The sequence below is a fragment of the Odocoileus virginianus genome, chromosome 11 (assembly GCF_023699985.2).
Source record: "Odocoileus virginianus isolate 20LAN1187 ecotype Illinois chromosome 11, Ovbor_1.2, whole genome shotgun sequence".
NCBI classification, from domain to species: Eukaryota; Metazoa; Chordata; class Mammalia; order Artiodactyla; family Cervidae; genus Odocoileus; species Odocoileus virginianus.
In genome coordinates this window covers 13,192,346-13,208,684 of record NC_069684.1, presented here as the reverse complement: position 1 = coordinate 13,208,684, position 16,339 = coordinate 13,192,346, and the positions used below count along the sequence as shown (strand labels likewise).

General features: G+C 36.7%; 1 protein-coding gene across 1 annotated transcript in view; it reads left to right on the top strand.

The window, feature by feature from the left end:
• HMCN1 (hemicentin 1) overlaps positions 1 to 16,339 on the top strand; it is a 514,767-nt gene that overhangs the window by 327,390 nt on the left and 171,038 nt on the right. The window contains exons 37-42 of the mRNA XM_070473938.1: positions 1,556 to 1,657; positions 2,491 to 2,667; positions 3,198 to 3,349; positions 6,125 to 6,248; positions 10,566 to 10,741; positions 13,246 to 13,342. Of these exons, the coding sequence (XP_070330039.1) occupies positions 1,556 to 1,657; positions 2,491 to 2,667; positions 3,198 to 3,349; positions 6,125 to 6,248; positions 10,566 to 10,741; positions 13,246 to 13,342 (828 nt within the window). The remainder of the gene's footprint in view (positions 1 to 1,555; positions 1,658 to 2,490; positions 2,668 to 3,197; positions 3,350 to 6,124; positions 6,249 to 10,565; positions 10,742 to 13,245; positions 13,343 to 16,339) is intronic.

Sequence of the window (16,339 nt, the reverse complement as noted above, 5' to 3'; positions counted from 1 at the left end):
TTTCCTCACATCCCTCCTGCATTCCTTAAGATAGGAGATGTAGGGCTTTGCTATTCCAAGTTGTCATTACTTTTACACTGTGCCTCTTAAACTTTTGAATTCCTACTTTATAAATACATGGTTTAGTCACTAGGTCATGTCCAATTCTTGCGACCCCATGGACTGTAGCCTGCCGTCTCCTCTGTCCATGGAATTTCTCAGGCAAGAGTACTGGAGTGGGTTGCCATTTCTTCAGGGGGTCTTCCCAACCCAGGGATCTAACCGATGTCTTTTGCATCACAGGTGGATTTTTTACCTCTGAGCCACCAGGGATGCCCAACTTTAAAACTAAAGCAGTATTATCTGTGATTATTTAAAGTTGAAAATGTAGTTTTCTGTTTTATTAACAATTGTAACTTTTCTATCAAAAAAGACTCTAATAAATAAAAATGATTCTAATTTCTCTGAAATGATTTAAGATAGTAATGTTCTAAGGTAAAGTCAGGCTCCCCTGGCGACTCAGAGGGTCAAGAATCCACCTGCAACACACGATACTTGGGTTCGATCCCTGGGTTGGGAAGATCCCCTGGAGAAGGGCATGGCAACCCACTCCAGTGTTCTTGCCTGGAGAATCCCCATGGACCAAGGAACCTTGTGGGGTACAGTCCATAGGGTCGCAAACAGTTGAACATGACTGAATGACTAAGCACAAGGTTAAGTCAGATATTTTGAGAAATACTGATGTTCTTCACTGAAGAGTTCAAATACATTAGATTACTTCTTGGTAACCAGTCCATCCTGAAGATTAGTCCTGGGTGTTCATTGGAAGGACTGATGCTGAAGCTGAAACTCCAATACTTTGGCCACCTGATGTGAAGAGTTGACTCATTGGAAAAGACCCTGATGCTGGGAGGGATTGGGGGCAGGAGGAGGAGGGGATAACAGGATGAGATGGCTGGATGGCATCACCGACTTGATGGGCATGAGTTTGAGTGAACTCTGGGAGTTTGTGATGGACAGGGAGGCCTGGCGTGCTGCGATTCATGGGGTCTCAAAGAGTCGGACATGACTGAGTGACTGAACTGAACTGAAAGGCATTTTATCATCAGACTAATCAGATTAATTGAAATTAAAAATACTCCCTTAACTTTCTTTTACTACTCTGCTAATGTATGTATCCAAGGCTTTTCCTTTATGGGCATAGAGTAATGGATGATCCAGAAAACCTTTTAAGATCTTTTACATCCTGTTCTTCAATACTATTTAATAGTATCCCTCTGCCCATGGGGATTCTCCAGGCAAGACTCCTGGAGTGGGTTGCCATGCCCTCCTCCAGGGGATCTTCCCAACCCAGGAATTGAACCCAGGTCTCCCGCTTACAGGCAGATTCTTGACCATCTGAGCCACCAGGGAAGCCCCACTTAATAGTGTACCTTAGTTTTATTACAAATATATCATTGTATGTAAGTGAAAGAAAGGAAGAAAAAAGAAAGAAATGACAAGTCCCAATGAGGAAACCATTTCAGTTTAATACCCTATTTATGTGTGCTAGTTAGCCTCTTTGGGCTTCTTGCAGAACCACCCAGCCTGGAGGATGCAGGGAAGATGCTGAATGAGACCGTGGTGGTGAACAGCCCCGTACAGCTGGAGTGTAAGGCAGCTGGAAATCCCTCACCTGGTATGTTTGTTTGTGGACTGTGTAACTTACCAGCATTTTAAGATTTCTGTGAATTGCTAAATCTGTTTATAAAGATACTACAGTAATTGCTAATGAAGAAAATATTATAGAATACATTTCAAATGTAAAACACTGATAAGGATATCATTTGGTGGATGATATTTTTGAATTTTCATTGCTTTTAGCTCCATGAAATAACTTACCCATTTAAACAATGTTCAGATATGTGAATCATTGCCTTACTATCCTTACTGTGGCCACAAAACCCACAATGTCATCGTATATACATACATTTATGCTGAAAATATACTTTTAATCTAGTCTAAGTTGATTATGAACCATTCATTTGATGAGACTATTATTGTATTGATTCTCATCACTGGTAAGTTATTCATATGAATCGATAATAATATAAATTTTTTGAGGCTAATAGTGTATACTGTGTTAGGTTTTGATTAGAAGCCTAAACAAAATTTTTGTAGATGAGAGGCATATTTCTACGAGAAGAAATAGAATGAATTAAAAGTTTGCTCTCAAACAAATATTGTTACATTAGAGAAAATGTAAAGAATATCATTTTTACAAATTCACTTCAAGACACTTATATTGGCCTGACTATTCATATTTTTCTAATGTTTACCTCCTTCCTCCTGAAAATCAACCTTAAAGAAATGTTTAAACAGATTAGAGTGATAAGCGTAAGAATAAAGCAGTCGTTACTATTGTAGTTAACCTCTAATTCAGTGTGTATATTGAATTTTTTAGTTAATTTTTATTGAAGGATAATTTTTAAAAGAAACATTTAAATAGATGGACTTCTGTTCTCCTTGCAGCTATTACATGGTACAAAGATAATCGTCCACTGTCAGATTCCAGCAGTGTGACTTTCTTGAACAGAGGACAGATCATCAGTATCGAAAGTGCCCAGATCACAGATGCTGGCTTATATAAATGTGTGGCCGTCAACTCAGCCGGAGCTACTGAGTTACTTTACAGTCTGCAGGTCCATGGTCAGTGCCGCTGCTAGACTGATCCAGGGTGAAGAAGCATTCAGAACGATCAAGTGCCTCTATAAAATTCTAGTGTTGATATTTAACGGAACGTGTTATTGTCACCTTTATTTAAGGATGCAGTGTTCTAATACTGATAAGTGTTACATTTTTTGATTCCTATTAAATACTCTATTTTCACATGCTATTGAACTTAAGTTTGCTTTAGATGAATTGTTCAGAATGGTCATCAACTATCTTATCAGCTAATGACAGTAGCCCTGTTTGTCAATATAGTCTATCAGAATCATAGGTTCAAGAAATGTTTTCAAGTTGTTTTCTCTAATAATGCTTTTAAGAGGAATTCATAGTTAACATACTAGAGTGGATACAGTGGAGGGAAACACATACACACACAAACCTGGAAATCAAGAAATAAAAATGTGAAACATATTACTATGGACAGAACACATAGTTGTTATTATTCTGAGATAAAATATTCTGTGATGTTAACATGCCTTATTTTTATTTACTTTTTTGTTCCTTTTCAGTGCCCCCATCAATTTTTGGCAGCAATAACATGGTGGCAGTGGTGGTTAATAACCTGGTGAGGTTAGAGTGTGAAGCCAGAGGTATCCCGGCCCCAAGTCTGACCTGGCTGAAAGATGGGAGCCCTGTCACTAGTTTTGTTAATGGGATACAGGTACTCTGTGTCATTTCTTAAGGCAAATCTACCATCTCATTATTCAGTCCACAAAGTCTGAACAAATAAAACTGTTCCTTTAGGAACTTACAGAACAAGGATTCACAAATGTTATCCAAAAATGTACATATATACATCTATAAATATGGACATACAACTGGGATTTCTAGACAGTTCATTAAAAGCTCAGGATATCTAAGAGTTCCCTTGTCTCATATATAGTTTTGTATTTTGACTATTGTTTTAGGTATTTCTGCTTCCCTATTCCCACTCTCTGGTATCACCATAAGAGATACCCTACACAAAGAAATGTTCATCAATGACAGAAGCAGGAATTTCCTGGTAGATATATTTAAATTTCTGAAAATAATAATGAATCAGAGAACCATCTAGAGTATAGTCACTTCTACTAAAACATCATGTCAAGAAAAATGAAAAAAGATAACATCATGAGAAATGAATTTTGAGTCTGAGAACAAAATTTAAGTACTTTGAACCGACTCAAAATTTGAAATACAAATACATATATCCCATTTAAAGTGTACCTTAATCTTGTTTTGCCTTGAAGAAGGCATAGTTATTCCACCATTCTATTTCTTGAAAATCCTTCGCTTGCAGAATTTGGGATCATAGACTATCTAGAGTCAATGTCAGTATTTTTGAGGTACAGCTATGTCAATGGAATAAAAGGGCTATGAGTTTGACTAATTAATTTGACTGCTATAATGCTATTAAACTTCTTAATTGTTCTCCCAAGGAATAATTAGGAGGAGGATAAAGGTGGCTTTCTCTCTTTCTGTAGTAATTATAGATAAAGTTGGATCTTCACTTGATCCTGTATGTGGAGAGTTGTTTTCAGTGATTATTGCCAGAGTTGGTTCTATTCTCTGTCTTCCTCCATGGAGAAAATGAGGAGATTAAATGATGCTTGCCCTCTTTAATATATCCAGGTAGAAATACTTCTAGAGGCAAATGTTCGATTTATTTTTATTTTTTTATTTTTTTATTTTTTTCCATTTATTTTTATTAGTTGAAGGCTAATTACTTTATAATATTGTAGTGGTTTTTGTCATACAGTGACATGAATCAGCCATGGATTTACATGTATTCCCCATCCCGGTCCCCCCTCCCACCTCCCTCTCCACCCGATCCCTCTGTGTCTTCCCAGTGCACCAGGCCCAAGCACTTGTCTCATGCATCCAGCCTGGGCTGGTGATCTGTTTCACCCTAGATAATATACATGTTTCGATGCTGTTCTCTTGAAACATCCCACCCTCACCTTCTCCCACAGAGTCCAAAAGTCTGTTCTGTACATCTGTGTCTCTTTTTCTGTTTTGCATATAGGGTTATCATTACCATCTTTCTAAATTCCATATATATGTGTTAGTATACTGTAATGGTCTTTATCTTTCTGGCTTACTTCACTCTGTATAATGGGCTCCAGTTTCATCCATCTCATTAGAACTGATTCAAATGAATTCTTTTTAATGGCTGAGTAATATTCCATGGTGTATATGTACCACAGCTTCCTCATCCATTCGTCTGCTGATGGGCATCTAGGTTGCTTCCATGTCCTGGCTATTATAAACAGTGCTGTGATGAACATTGGGGTGCACGTCTCTCTTTCAGATCTGGTTTCCTTGGTGTGTATGCCCAGAAGTGGGATTGCTGGGTCATACGACAGTTCTATTTCCAGTTTTTTAAGGAATCTCCACACTGTTCTCCATAGTGGCTGTACTAGTTTGCATTCCCACCAACAGTGTAAGAGGGTTCCCTTTTCTCCACACCCTCTCCAGCATTTATTGCTTGTAGACTTTTGGATAGCAGCCATCCTGACTGGCGTGTAATGGTACCTCATTGTGGTTTTGATTTGCATTTCTCTGATAATGAGTGATGTTGAGCATCTTTTCATGTGTTTGTTAGCCATCTGTATGTCTTCTTTTGAGAAATGTCTGTTTAGTTCTTTGGCCCATTTTTAGATTGTGTCATTTATTTTTCTAGAATTGAGCTGCAGGAGTTGCTTATATATTTTTGAGATTAATCCTTTGTCTGTTGTTTCATTTTCTATTATTTTCTCCCAATCTGAGGGCTGTCTTTTCACCTTGCTTATAGTTTCCTTTGTTGTGCAAAAGCTTTTAAGTTTCATTAGGTCCCATTTGTTTATTTTTGCTTTTATTTCCAGTATTCTGGGAGGTGAGTCATAGAGGATCCTGCCGTGATTTATGTCAGAGAGTGTTTTGCCTATGTTCTCCTCTAGGAGTTTTATAGTTTCTGGTCTTACATTTAGATCTTTAATCCATTTTGAGTTTATTTTTGTGTATGGTGTTAGAAAGTGTTCTAGTTTCATTCTTTTACAAGTGGTTGACCAGTTTTCCCAGCACCACTTGTTAAAGAGGTTGTCTTTTTTCCATTGTATATTCTTTCTTCCTTTGTCGAAGATAAGGTGACCATAGGTTCGTGGATTTATCTCTGGGCTCTCTATTCTATTCCATTGATCTATATTTCTGTCTTTGTGCCAGTACCATACTGTCTTGATGACTGTGGCTTTGTAGTAGAGCCTGAAGTCAGGCAGATTGATTCCTTCAGTTCCCTTCTTCTTTCTCAATATTACTTTGGCTGTTCGAGGTTTTTTGTATTTCCATACAAATTGTGAAATTATTTGTTCTAGATCTGTGAAAATTTATTAATCTCAGAAAATAATTGAAAAAGTATGTTTATGCCTACCTATCCTTCTTAGGAGACACGTTGGTTATTTAGTGTTCTGTTCTTTGATAGGTTCTGTCTGGGGGTCGCATCCTAGCATTGACCAGTGCACAGATCAGTGATACCGGGAGATACACCTGCGTTGCAGTAAATGCTGCTGGGGAGAAACAAAGGGATATTGACCTCAGAGTATATGGTGAGACATTTTAATAATTATTTCTGCTCCACAATAGCTGTGTTTAAGTCCTAAGATCATTGACACAGTTGAGAGTTTTTGACAATGGAGAGCTATGAACAATAGAAATGAAGTTATAAGATTAATAGAATCAGTTTCACCCTTTCTGCCTCATACTTGACTTTAACTGATTTTCCCTTTTTGAACTTCTGAGAATGAAAATGCATACGAAGATATGATCTTCTCACTAAAGCAAGCTCCTCTTCAAGTAGCTCTCTTGATCAGTTCTATTTGAAGCCTAGATTTTCTTACCTTTTGTTATATGTACAATAATATTTATAGTTAATACTATGTCTGTGAATTAAAGGATTATTTAGGAAGCAAAAGTTGAGTATAAATTAGGTATAAATTAGTATAAATAAACAAAATTCAAGTTTTTTTCCTACCTGTGATGCAGCTGTAATATACCAAAGGAAAGGTCTGATTCCGTCACACCAAAAAGCCCCCAGGATGAAATTGCGGTCTCATTGGCCTCCATTCATAGAGTACACTTGTCATTTTACATTTTAGTATACCTATGCATTTAGGACTTTTTCAGGTTTGTTTCTTTTTAGTGTCTCATTTGCATTATGCGTTTGCTTCCTGGAATAATGGATTTGTTTCTTCTGTGGCCCTCAAAGAGTATCTGTTTTAATGCAGGCCTTTTCTTCTAGGTCCTACCTCAGTTCCGAAGAATTCACTCCTTTTAAAAATATATATTAAAAAATGTATTATTTTTTTAACCTCCAGGCCATGTGAATTGATGTGCCTTTTTGAATTCGCCAAAAACAAATATAGTCATCACAAATAACTTTGACTTAATAAGTCTTAATTTTTTAATTAAAAGGCCCCTCGTGACAGCATAGATACCATAGATATCTAATTTAGCTTAAAAAAACCCAGTTGGCATCAGTAAACTATCCAAAACTTGTATGCATCCCCCATTTTTGTTGCTTCTGCAGTTGACATGTGTGGGTATCCCTACTCCAGGCTTGTTGGTGCTCTGTGTCTGAGAAAACAGAGTCTAAAATGCCCAATCGCAAGGAATCTAACTCCTTCCCTTAATGGATCACTTTATGCTTTATGAAGAATTGGAATGTTTCCAGTCTAAACTGTTTTTAGAGGATGATTGTTCAGTTTAAGTTTGTGACACAGTAGCTCCTTCAGTCATGAGCAAGCCAAGCCCAGGATTGCCATTGGTATTCACTGGGTTTTAGTCAGCTCTGAAAATCTGGCCTTGGCGTTTTACATTTCTGCACTGAATAATGTCAAAAGTAGACCTGAGAGGTGATAGAGTTGATATTTTCCAGGAGTTATGAAGGTGTGCATGACTATTCTTTAAGATTTTGTTAAGTTACTCTCATATAAGTCTTTTAGTCCAAAACCAGAATCTTCCCTCTGTAGTAAAAGTCAAGAGGCTAGCTAACATGTCCGTGTGTTTGAAAATGTGTGTGTGTTTAGTAGCTTGCTATGCTTATATATTTCAAATGTTAAAGTGTCAAATTAAACCACTTTAATTGGAAATTAGCCTCTAGTCTATCCTCTACTGTTTATATTATGCCCCTGCATTATGTTCCTAAGTTTGTGGTGTTAGCCTTGGCAATCTTGGGTTGGTTTGTTGCTCATGGCCAAAGACCAGTTCGGATTCACATTATAGAGTGCAGGGTTGTAGAGCAGCACATACTGGATAAAATAGCTATCCCTACAGTGACAAGAATAGTTCATTAAACTGTTTCTCCTTGGTATAAATTCGGAGGATGCTTTACCGTATTCTGAAGTGCTGAGACAAGAGAATTGAGTTTTTAAATGATTTAGATTCCTGCAGTATCTTTTCTTTAAACTGAAACTCAGCTTTCTTAGCGATCACACATTCCCCAGCATCTCCACAAGCATAACCCCATGGCAGTTCTGACTTGGTTACTTACGTGTCACAGGTATAATGCACAGGATGAGAAACAGGCCCAATATACCCCTTCCTAAGCAACATGGCTGCAAAGCAGAATAGGGATATCATCTAAGAAACCCAGGGATCTAAAGGGTGGAAGATTTTTCTCTTTTCAGACTAAACAAAAAGTTGGGAATGAAAGACAGGGCAGAAAAAAATAGATGGGCTTTGGTAATATATATCCTCAACTATAATTAGATTTGCTTTAATTTATGTTAAGAAACAAATACTCTTTTGTTTTTATAGTTTTCCTCTCAATGTGAAAAACTTGGTTTCCTTTGGAGCTTGACTCAACTTACGTAGCTGTAAGAAAAGTAATTAAAGGAAAACTATTTGGAAATTAGCATTCTGCTCTCTTGAATTATTTCTGACATTTATGACTACAAGCAGTCCTAAAGAATCCATGCTCTTTTAAAAAGTCTAAGTAATCTAAGATAAACATGTTTTACATAGTCATGGGGCTTCCCTTGTGGCTCAGCTGATAAAGAATCCACCTGCAATGTGGGAGACCTGGGTTCAATCTCTGGCTTGGTAAGGTCCCCTGGAGAAGGAAAAGGCTACCCACTACAGTATTCTGGCCTGGAAAATTCCATGGACTGTAATGACTCCAGTATTCTGGCCTGGAGAATTCCATGGGGTCGCAAAGAGTCGGACACGACTGAGCGGCTTTCATTCTCATAGTCATGGTACAGTTTTATCCAGAGACCAGACTTGACCTGAAATTATTTCCAAGCTGTGACATATGCTGTTCTATTTAGGACTCTTTATGCAAAGATTGGTAAAGATATCTTTTTCTTTTTCATAATAGACTAAGATGGCACTAATTGTGCTCATTTTGCTGAGATTATAGAAGTTTTCATCTCAGACTAGTTGCATATCTTTTTCTATTGTCTCACATGTGAAAAATAATCCCACTCTTTTCTGTCACCATAGATAAATTTAAGCTGATGGAGAGCCAGTATCTGTGTGTGCTATTAAATTTAGCAGAATGGACATCACAGATCTCTGCCCAAATGCTCCACTGGTCTGTTCCAACCATTAAGTGTGAAATTTCTTTTGTTAGCATCAATTCCTTCGGGTTTAGCACAAGTCCTGCATCCAGAAACAGCATAAGAACGTACCCTGTAGTTTGTATGCCTTTTCCTGTGTATCAGAGAAATCTCCTGGTTACAGAAAAACATGTTACTAGCTAAAATTCACAGAAAAAACATGTTGCTAGCTAAAGTCCATTGTCATTTTGCCACACGCAGTAGTGTCAAGCCAGAAGCAATGGCTAATGAGTTGTTAAAATGTTCTTTACCACGAGCACCTTATTTCTCCCAATGCTTTTGGAAAAATCCCTTAGGATTCATTCAGTGAAACTTTGCCTTTCTTGTAAAAACAAAAACAAAAAACTACAAATATGGTATGTTTCTTACAATCCTAAATAGTTATAGAATTTAGTGAGAAATGGCTGGGGAAATTCCCCTTTGTGCTTTTTTGGAGTCGCCCTTTAATAACAGGCCTGATTTCATTATTAGTTCATGTTTTTGAATTATTATAAATACAGGCCTGAAGGAGTCCTTGAGAACTTATGAAGCCCACCCTCTCATTCTTGGCAGGGCTGTACCTAGACCATCTAAGACAAATGATTATTTACTCTATTTTTTAATATACCCAGGGGAAGGCGATTCCTTAAACTCCTCCAAGAACATATTTCAGCATCTGACAGGCCTTATAGCCAGGGAATTCTCATTTTAATCTCATTAAAATTTCAGCTCATTTCTTCTTTTTATGTAGCTGTGTGTTATACAGCTGGTCACTGATTTAGTTATCCCACATGGTCTTTATTCCATCAGTTATTTCACATAAAGTCTTATCTGTCACCCATCTTATATATTTTGCATGCTGAGAGGTGGGACAGGATGATTCCTTTCAACTCTATTTTTATTTTGCCTCTATGTGTATGCAATTTATTTTATTTTGCAAAAAAATAAGCATCAAAAATGTATTTGCTTTTAATTCAGTTATTTCCAAAATATTTCATGAGTGATTTAATACTTTGAAAATCTTAAAGGGTGACTTAGAGTTCAAGAAGTTTCTTAAATGGGCACTTGGTAAGAACTTCCAGTTCTAAAACTTTTTTGCATGAAAAGTTAGTGAAAAACTATTTTTATTCAACAGGAACACATTAATCAGTGATTTATGAACACTTGATTCTGAACCAAGTGATGCAAAGAGGGTATACTAGAATTACTGTGATCCTACATCTTAAAAGGACTAATAAAGTTATACAGTATATGTCCTGATGATTAATAAAGATAAGCAGTGTGCTGGCCTCTTTTATCCTGAGGGAAAACCCATCTTTCACTTAGTTGCACCAAATATTATGGGAGAAGAACAGAACGTCTCTGTCCTCATTAGCCAAGCTGTGGAGTTACTATGTCAAAGTGATGCTATTCCCCCACCGACTCTGACCTGGTTAAAAGATGGCCGCCCCTTGCTGAAGAAACCAGGTCTCAGTGTTACTGAAAATGGGAGTGTGCTAAAGGTAAGGCTACAGATTCATTTACTTCTTATTTCTAAGATCATGGCTTTAGTGTTACCCCTATAAAAATAGTACACTATTAAACTTTACAAGTATCCTACTAAATTTATCCTCTAAAATTCTAGGAACCCTTCTGAGTTTTGTGATATTTTTTCTAATTTATACCTAGTAAGATTGAAATATTTAAATGTAAATTCATATTTGAAGGCAAAAGCCATTCAAAAAATGCTTCTAGAAAAATATGATAGAAACATTCTAAGGCGTGCATTGTTTCAGTCATCCAAGCAATCAGTGAATACCCATTCTAGGTGCTCTGCATAGGGATGCAAAAAAGAATGACACATTTATGCAAAATTTTCCAATTCTACATAAATATATATATTCTGTATACATACATATAAAATTATTTCCAAAATTATATAATATATGAAAATCTAGCAGCTTAATTGAAAAATGCAGCTAAGTGCTATAAGGCTCTAAGTTACTTACCCAGTGGATGATACAGACAGTACGTTTGGGAAAAATAGCGAAAAGTAAGGTTATGGTTGCCTAGAATAGTCTTGGATGGCTATTTGGCTTTTTATGGGTAGATGGGACAAAAGACCTGCTATGAACAGCAAGTAAACTCATGATACTGAAATGATTTAACAAAGTGAATTTTGGAAATAATGTTGACAGGGCTGATTTGAGTGAAATAAGAACTAACATGGAAAGTCAGCCTAAGGAATTAGGATTCAGGAAGCTAACAGGCCATTGGAATGTTTATAAAATTCTCATAATAACCCTATGTAGAATTGAGAGAATGGCTAAGTAATCTGCCCACAGTTACTAAGTGGCAGAAATAGGATTAGAACATAGAAGTATAACTTCAGAATCCATGCTGCTAACCACTATGCCACATGGCTTCTTGGTAAAAGAAAATTATCACTGTTAAACAAAGAGAGTCTTGAGAAGTGAATGAAAATTGTCAGCATGAAGGGAAGCTAAGAAACTTCCAGAAGTAGAAGTATAACGGAGAGAGTGGGAGGGAGCGTGTATGTGTGTTATCAGAGGCAAGAGAATGGAGTCTTTCAAAATTACAATCCTGTAGTGATGGAGCTGGTAAGGCTGGAAAAGGTCAGGGTCACTGATAGAGGAAGCAAGATGCGTCAGTTGAGTTATAGAGCGGGGAAGAGGCAAGAAGTGCTGCCCTTCTCAGCAGCAGAACCCAGAGGTCTAGAAAGCAGCTAGGATTCTCAAACCTCAGCTCTGACTGAGGTTTGATAGAATGATATCAATGAATGATATCACTGAATGATAGAGGGAGATGATTATATTAACACAAGTCCCAGCACTGCTCAGGGAGAGCGGTACATGATTAGAACTGTCTTCGAAATTTCAGTGAGGAGAGGAGTTCATTTCTTCAGAGCACAGATCCCAGTGGAGTTGGGAAGCCAGGAGAGAGGGAATGAAGAAATCCTGGGACCCCCTGAATCTCTACCACCAAGGCCATCAAGGCGCCCTGAAATGCATGGGTCCAGAGGAAGGGATGTAGGGAGAAGACGTCATGGAGATGAGAACTAGTGAAGACTGAATACTTTCGGTGATAACTGCAACTCCAATGATTCGCCCTCTTTTGACTATTCTAGCAATTGATTTCAAAGTTAGCCATCAATTATGTATTATTTATTATACCTCTTATAGTATCTTTTATTGTTATTTACACCTTGTTTATTATTAAACTCTTTTATGTTCACATGCTTTATATTATCAGCTAGATTGCAAACTCAAGACAGAAACCATATTATTACACTATATTTCTTAGTATCTTCTACCTGTAGTACCTAGTACAAGATTCTTAATAACTGCTGAAAGGTCTCAGAATAAATGATGGATAAGTATTCATATATGTTGTAGATAAATATATGGAAAATATTTACTGATATTCAATTATCTACCAAGCACCAAAATGGGTACTAGGAGAGTAAGACCAATTGAGTATAATGGTTGACTTGAAAGAGCTTTTAAATGTGATATAGAAGAAAGCAATAAACTAAGAGTAAGGGTGTTATTTCACTGAAGATGTCCTGGGCATAAAAAATTGTATATTTAAAGCCGTAAATAACTCATTCAAAGGTTAATTGTGGGGGTTTTTTGGTGCTATTTTATCTTAATCATATTTAAAAGACCTTTCTAGACCTTCAGCCACTAAAGTTAACGAGATTAAAACAAGGTATGACAAGGTAAGTGATAATTGTTGAATCTTGATAAGTATTGAACGTGGGTAATGAGCATATAGCCATCAATTTTATTGAGTTGGTCAAAAAGTTCATTTGAGTTTTTCATAACATCTTAAGTGAAAAACAGACCAGACTTTTTGGCTAACCCAATAGTATTTTCTCTACTTTTCATATGTCTGAAAAGCTTCAGAACAAACAAAAAATCAGAGATCACAGCAACATTAATATAAAACCCCCAATTAATTACAAAATATAAACTGTGGTTTCAAAGCATGATTTTGGTTTCAGATTGAAGATGCTCAGGTTCAAGATGGTGGTCGCTACACTTGTGAAGCCACAAATGTTGCAGGAAAAACTGAGAAAAACTATAATGTCAACATCTGGGGTAAGTGAGATCAACCCTTAAATGATTCAGCTTGTGGTTTGACCTTTCATTGTTTCTATCAGTTCTTAAACTGACAACCACATAAATAATACATAGATGGATATTAATTAATATGTTTAAATGATGCCGAGCTGTCCTGAATATCAGCTTATATACTTAATTCAAGGGCAACTAAATAGATATCCTGAACCTAAATATGTAGATCACTGTAACTGTGATGTTCTCCTCTCCTGGCTGATTAACATGCCCTCTAGCTTCTATAGCCAAGATCTGCTAATGATTGAGCATTCTCCATGGGCAGAGAGCATGTTGGTTAATTGAAAATGTCAGAAGATCAAATTACGTATGTGAATTTAGTGTGTGAGAAAGACAAAGAGCAATTGCAATTGGGAGTGGGAGATGATGAGGTTACTCTGCTGAGGAACGTGAAATGCTATAGTCAGTTGAAGTTTTAATAAGTGACTGGGATAATTTGTTTGTTACTAAGATAGTTTTTAGGAATAATTGCAATTTTTATGTTAGCTGTGGTTGTCTGCCAGTTGTTAAAAAGTGTTCCTGTTTCCCAAATAATCAACTTTTAAGTACTTGTTTACATTCATTTATAACATATTAAGCACTATTAATTTTGATTATATTTGTTTAAACATTTTAATTATTGAGATAATGACATGAAATATAACTTTGACGATAAAAGTTCATTAAAAACATTTTAAAATAAAAATAAGTAGAGGAAGTAATCTGATTCCAATGGAGAACAACTATTGTTTAAAAATACGCATTTACTTAGAGAATAGCTTGTTAATTATAAATCATTATCATTTAAAAAATCTTGAAAACTATGAGAAGTGTTATCATTTATCCTATAAAGGAATTCACTTACTTTTAAATAGTAAAATTTACTATGTAGTAAATTTATATTTATTACATATTAGTTACATATTGGGCTTCCCAGGTGGCTCAGTGGTAAATAATCCGCCTGCCGAGACACGGGATCAATCCCAATGTTGGGAAGATCCTCTGGGAGGGAAGTGGCAACCCACTCCAGTATTCTTGCCTGGGAAATTCCATAGACAGACGAGCCTGGCAGACTACAATCCATGGGCCTGCAAAAAGACAACTTAGTGGCTAAACAGCAAGTTACATATTACTGACTTTTCTTCCTACTTCCTTCCATCCTTTTTCTCCCTCTGTGTTTCCTTTACTTCCCTTCTCTTATTTCTCTCAAGTGGGAAAAATATTCATATACTTCCCAACATGGACAAGACACTGCTAAGTATTATCAAGTAAAGGTTGAAAAAAGAAGTGAAAAAGAAAAATTCGGAGTGATAATCAATTAGAAAGTGAGGTGAAGAATTCACTTTTAAAAAATTGTACAACAAAATATAATTTTATTTTTAGTTCTTTATATTTTTAAAGTTTACTTTATTGAAATACTGTTGATTTATCAGTTAGTTCAGTTCAGTTAATCAGTCGTGTCCGACTCTTGGCGACCCCATGGACTGCAGCACGCCAGGCCTCCCTGTCCATCACCAACTCCCGGAGTTTACTCGAACTCATGTCCATTGAGTCGGTGATGCCATCCAACCATTGAATCCTCTATTGTCCCCTTCTCCTCCTGCCTTCATTCTTTCCTAGCATCAGGGTCTTTTCCAGTGAGTCACTTCTTCACATCAGGTGGCCGAAGTATTGGAGCTTCAGCTTCAGCATCAATCCTTCCCATGAATATTCAGGACTGATTTCCTTTAGGATTGACTGGTTTGATCTCCTTGCAGTCCAAGGGACTCTCAGGAGTCTTCTCCAACACCACAGTTCAAAAGCATCCATTCTTCAGCTCTCAGCTTTCTTTATGGTCCAACTCTCACGTCCATATGTGACTACTGGAGAAACCATAGCTTTGATTAGATGGACCTTTGTCGTCAAAGTAACATCTCTGCTTTTTAATATACTATCTAGGTTGGTCATAGCTTTTCTTCTAAGGTGCAAGCATCTTTTAATTTCATGGCCGATTGCTTAGAGAGAGTAAAAAGAATATGTATAGAAGAGTACTGTGTAGATTGACTCTCACATACCATGTAAGAAGGAAGACAGAAAAATAAATTCCAGATGGGAAACTGAGTTGAAACATTTGTCAAAAAGGTGGGAGGAAAACTGGGTAAAGCTTCTCTTGTGGAAACTCAGGACAGTGGTGTTCCTAGAAGAAGAATGCAAATAGGAAATAGGTTGGACATGGATATGTGAATGGGTGAATGAATGCATAATGGCACACACATTGCAGAGAAGTCAAATGAGACATAAACTGTAAAGTGTACTTAACAGATGAGTAGACTTGTGCCTCTTAAAGAGGAAAGCAGTAGATGTAAGAATGAATGATAAAGGAAAGTTGAGGCTTAAAGACTGGATTCACTCAAAAATTATTTATGGTGTGACTCTGTGTTCTAGGCACTATGCCATGTGTAAGCATAGGTAGGTTCATAAGAAGGACAATGACACTGGTCACACAGAACTTAGAGCCTGCTGGTGTAGAAATACCTTTCAAAAGATAATTAAAATTGCCTCCTAAGAGTTATCACAGGAGATTTTGTGGGAAGACATAGCAAGGGGCTGGTGACATCTAACTGAGGTTTTAAGGATGAGTAGGTGTTAGCTTTCTGAAGATGGAAGTATAAAGACCTGGAGAACATTGTCTATATTCGGTGAATGGACCATCATTCACTGTGGAGCCTGGTGTGGCTCAGAAGAGAATAAGAAGATATAAAATTAGGTAGGAAAGAGTAAAAGGGGCATATAGAAGAGGACTTCTAAATCAATTTTAAAAGTATGGATTTGGTTCTAAAGGTGATACAGCACCACTAACAGGATTCAAAGGAGGACTGGGACATTCAGATTTGTATTTTAGGAAGAAAGCCAGTAAACTCTAGTTTTTTAGTATTAAATTAATTTTTTAAGTTTTTAAGAAAGTGAATTAATAGAATTATTTGATTACATTGAGAGGTATAG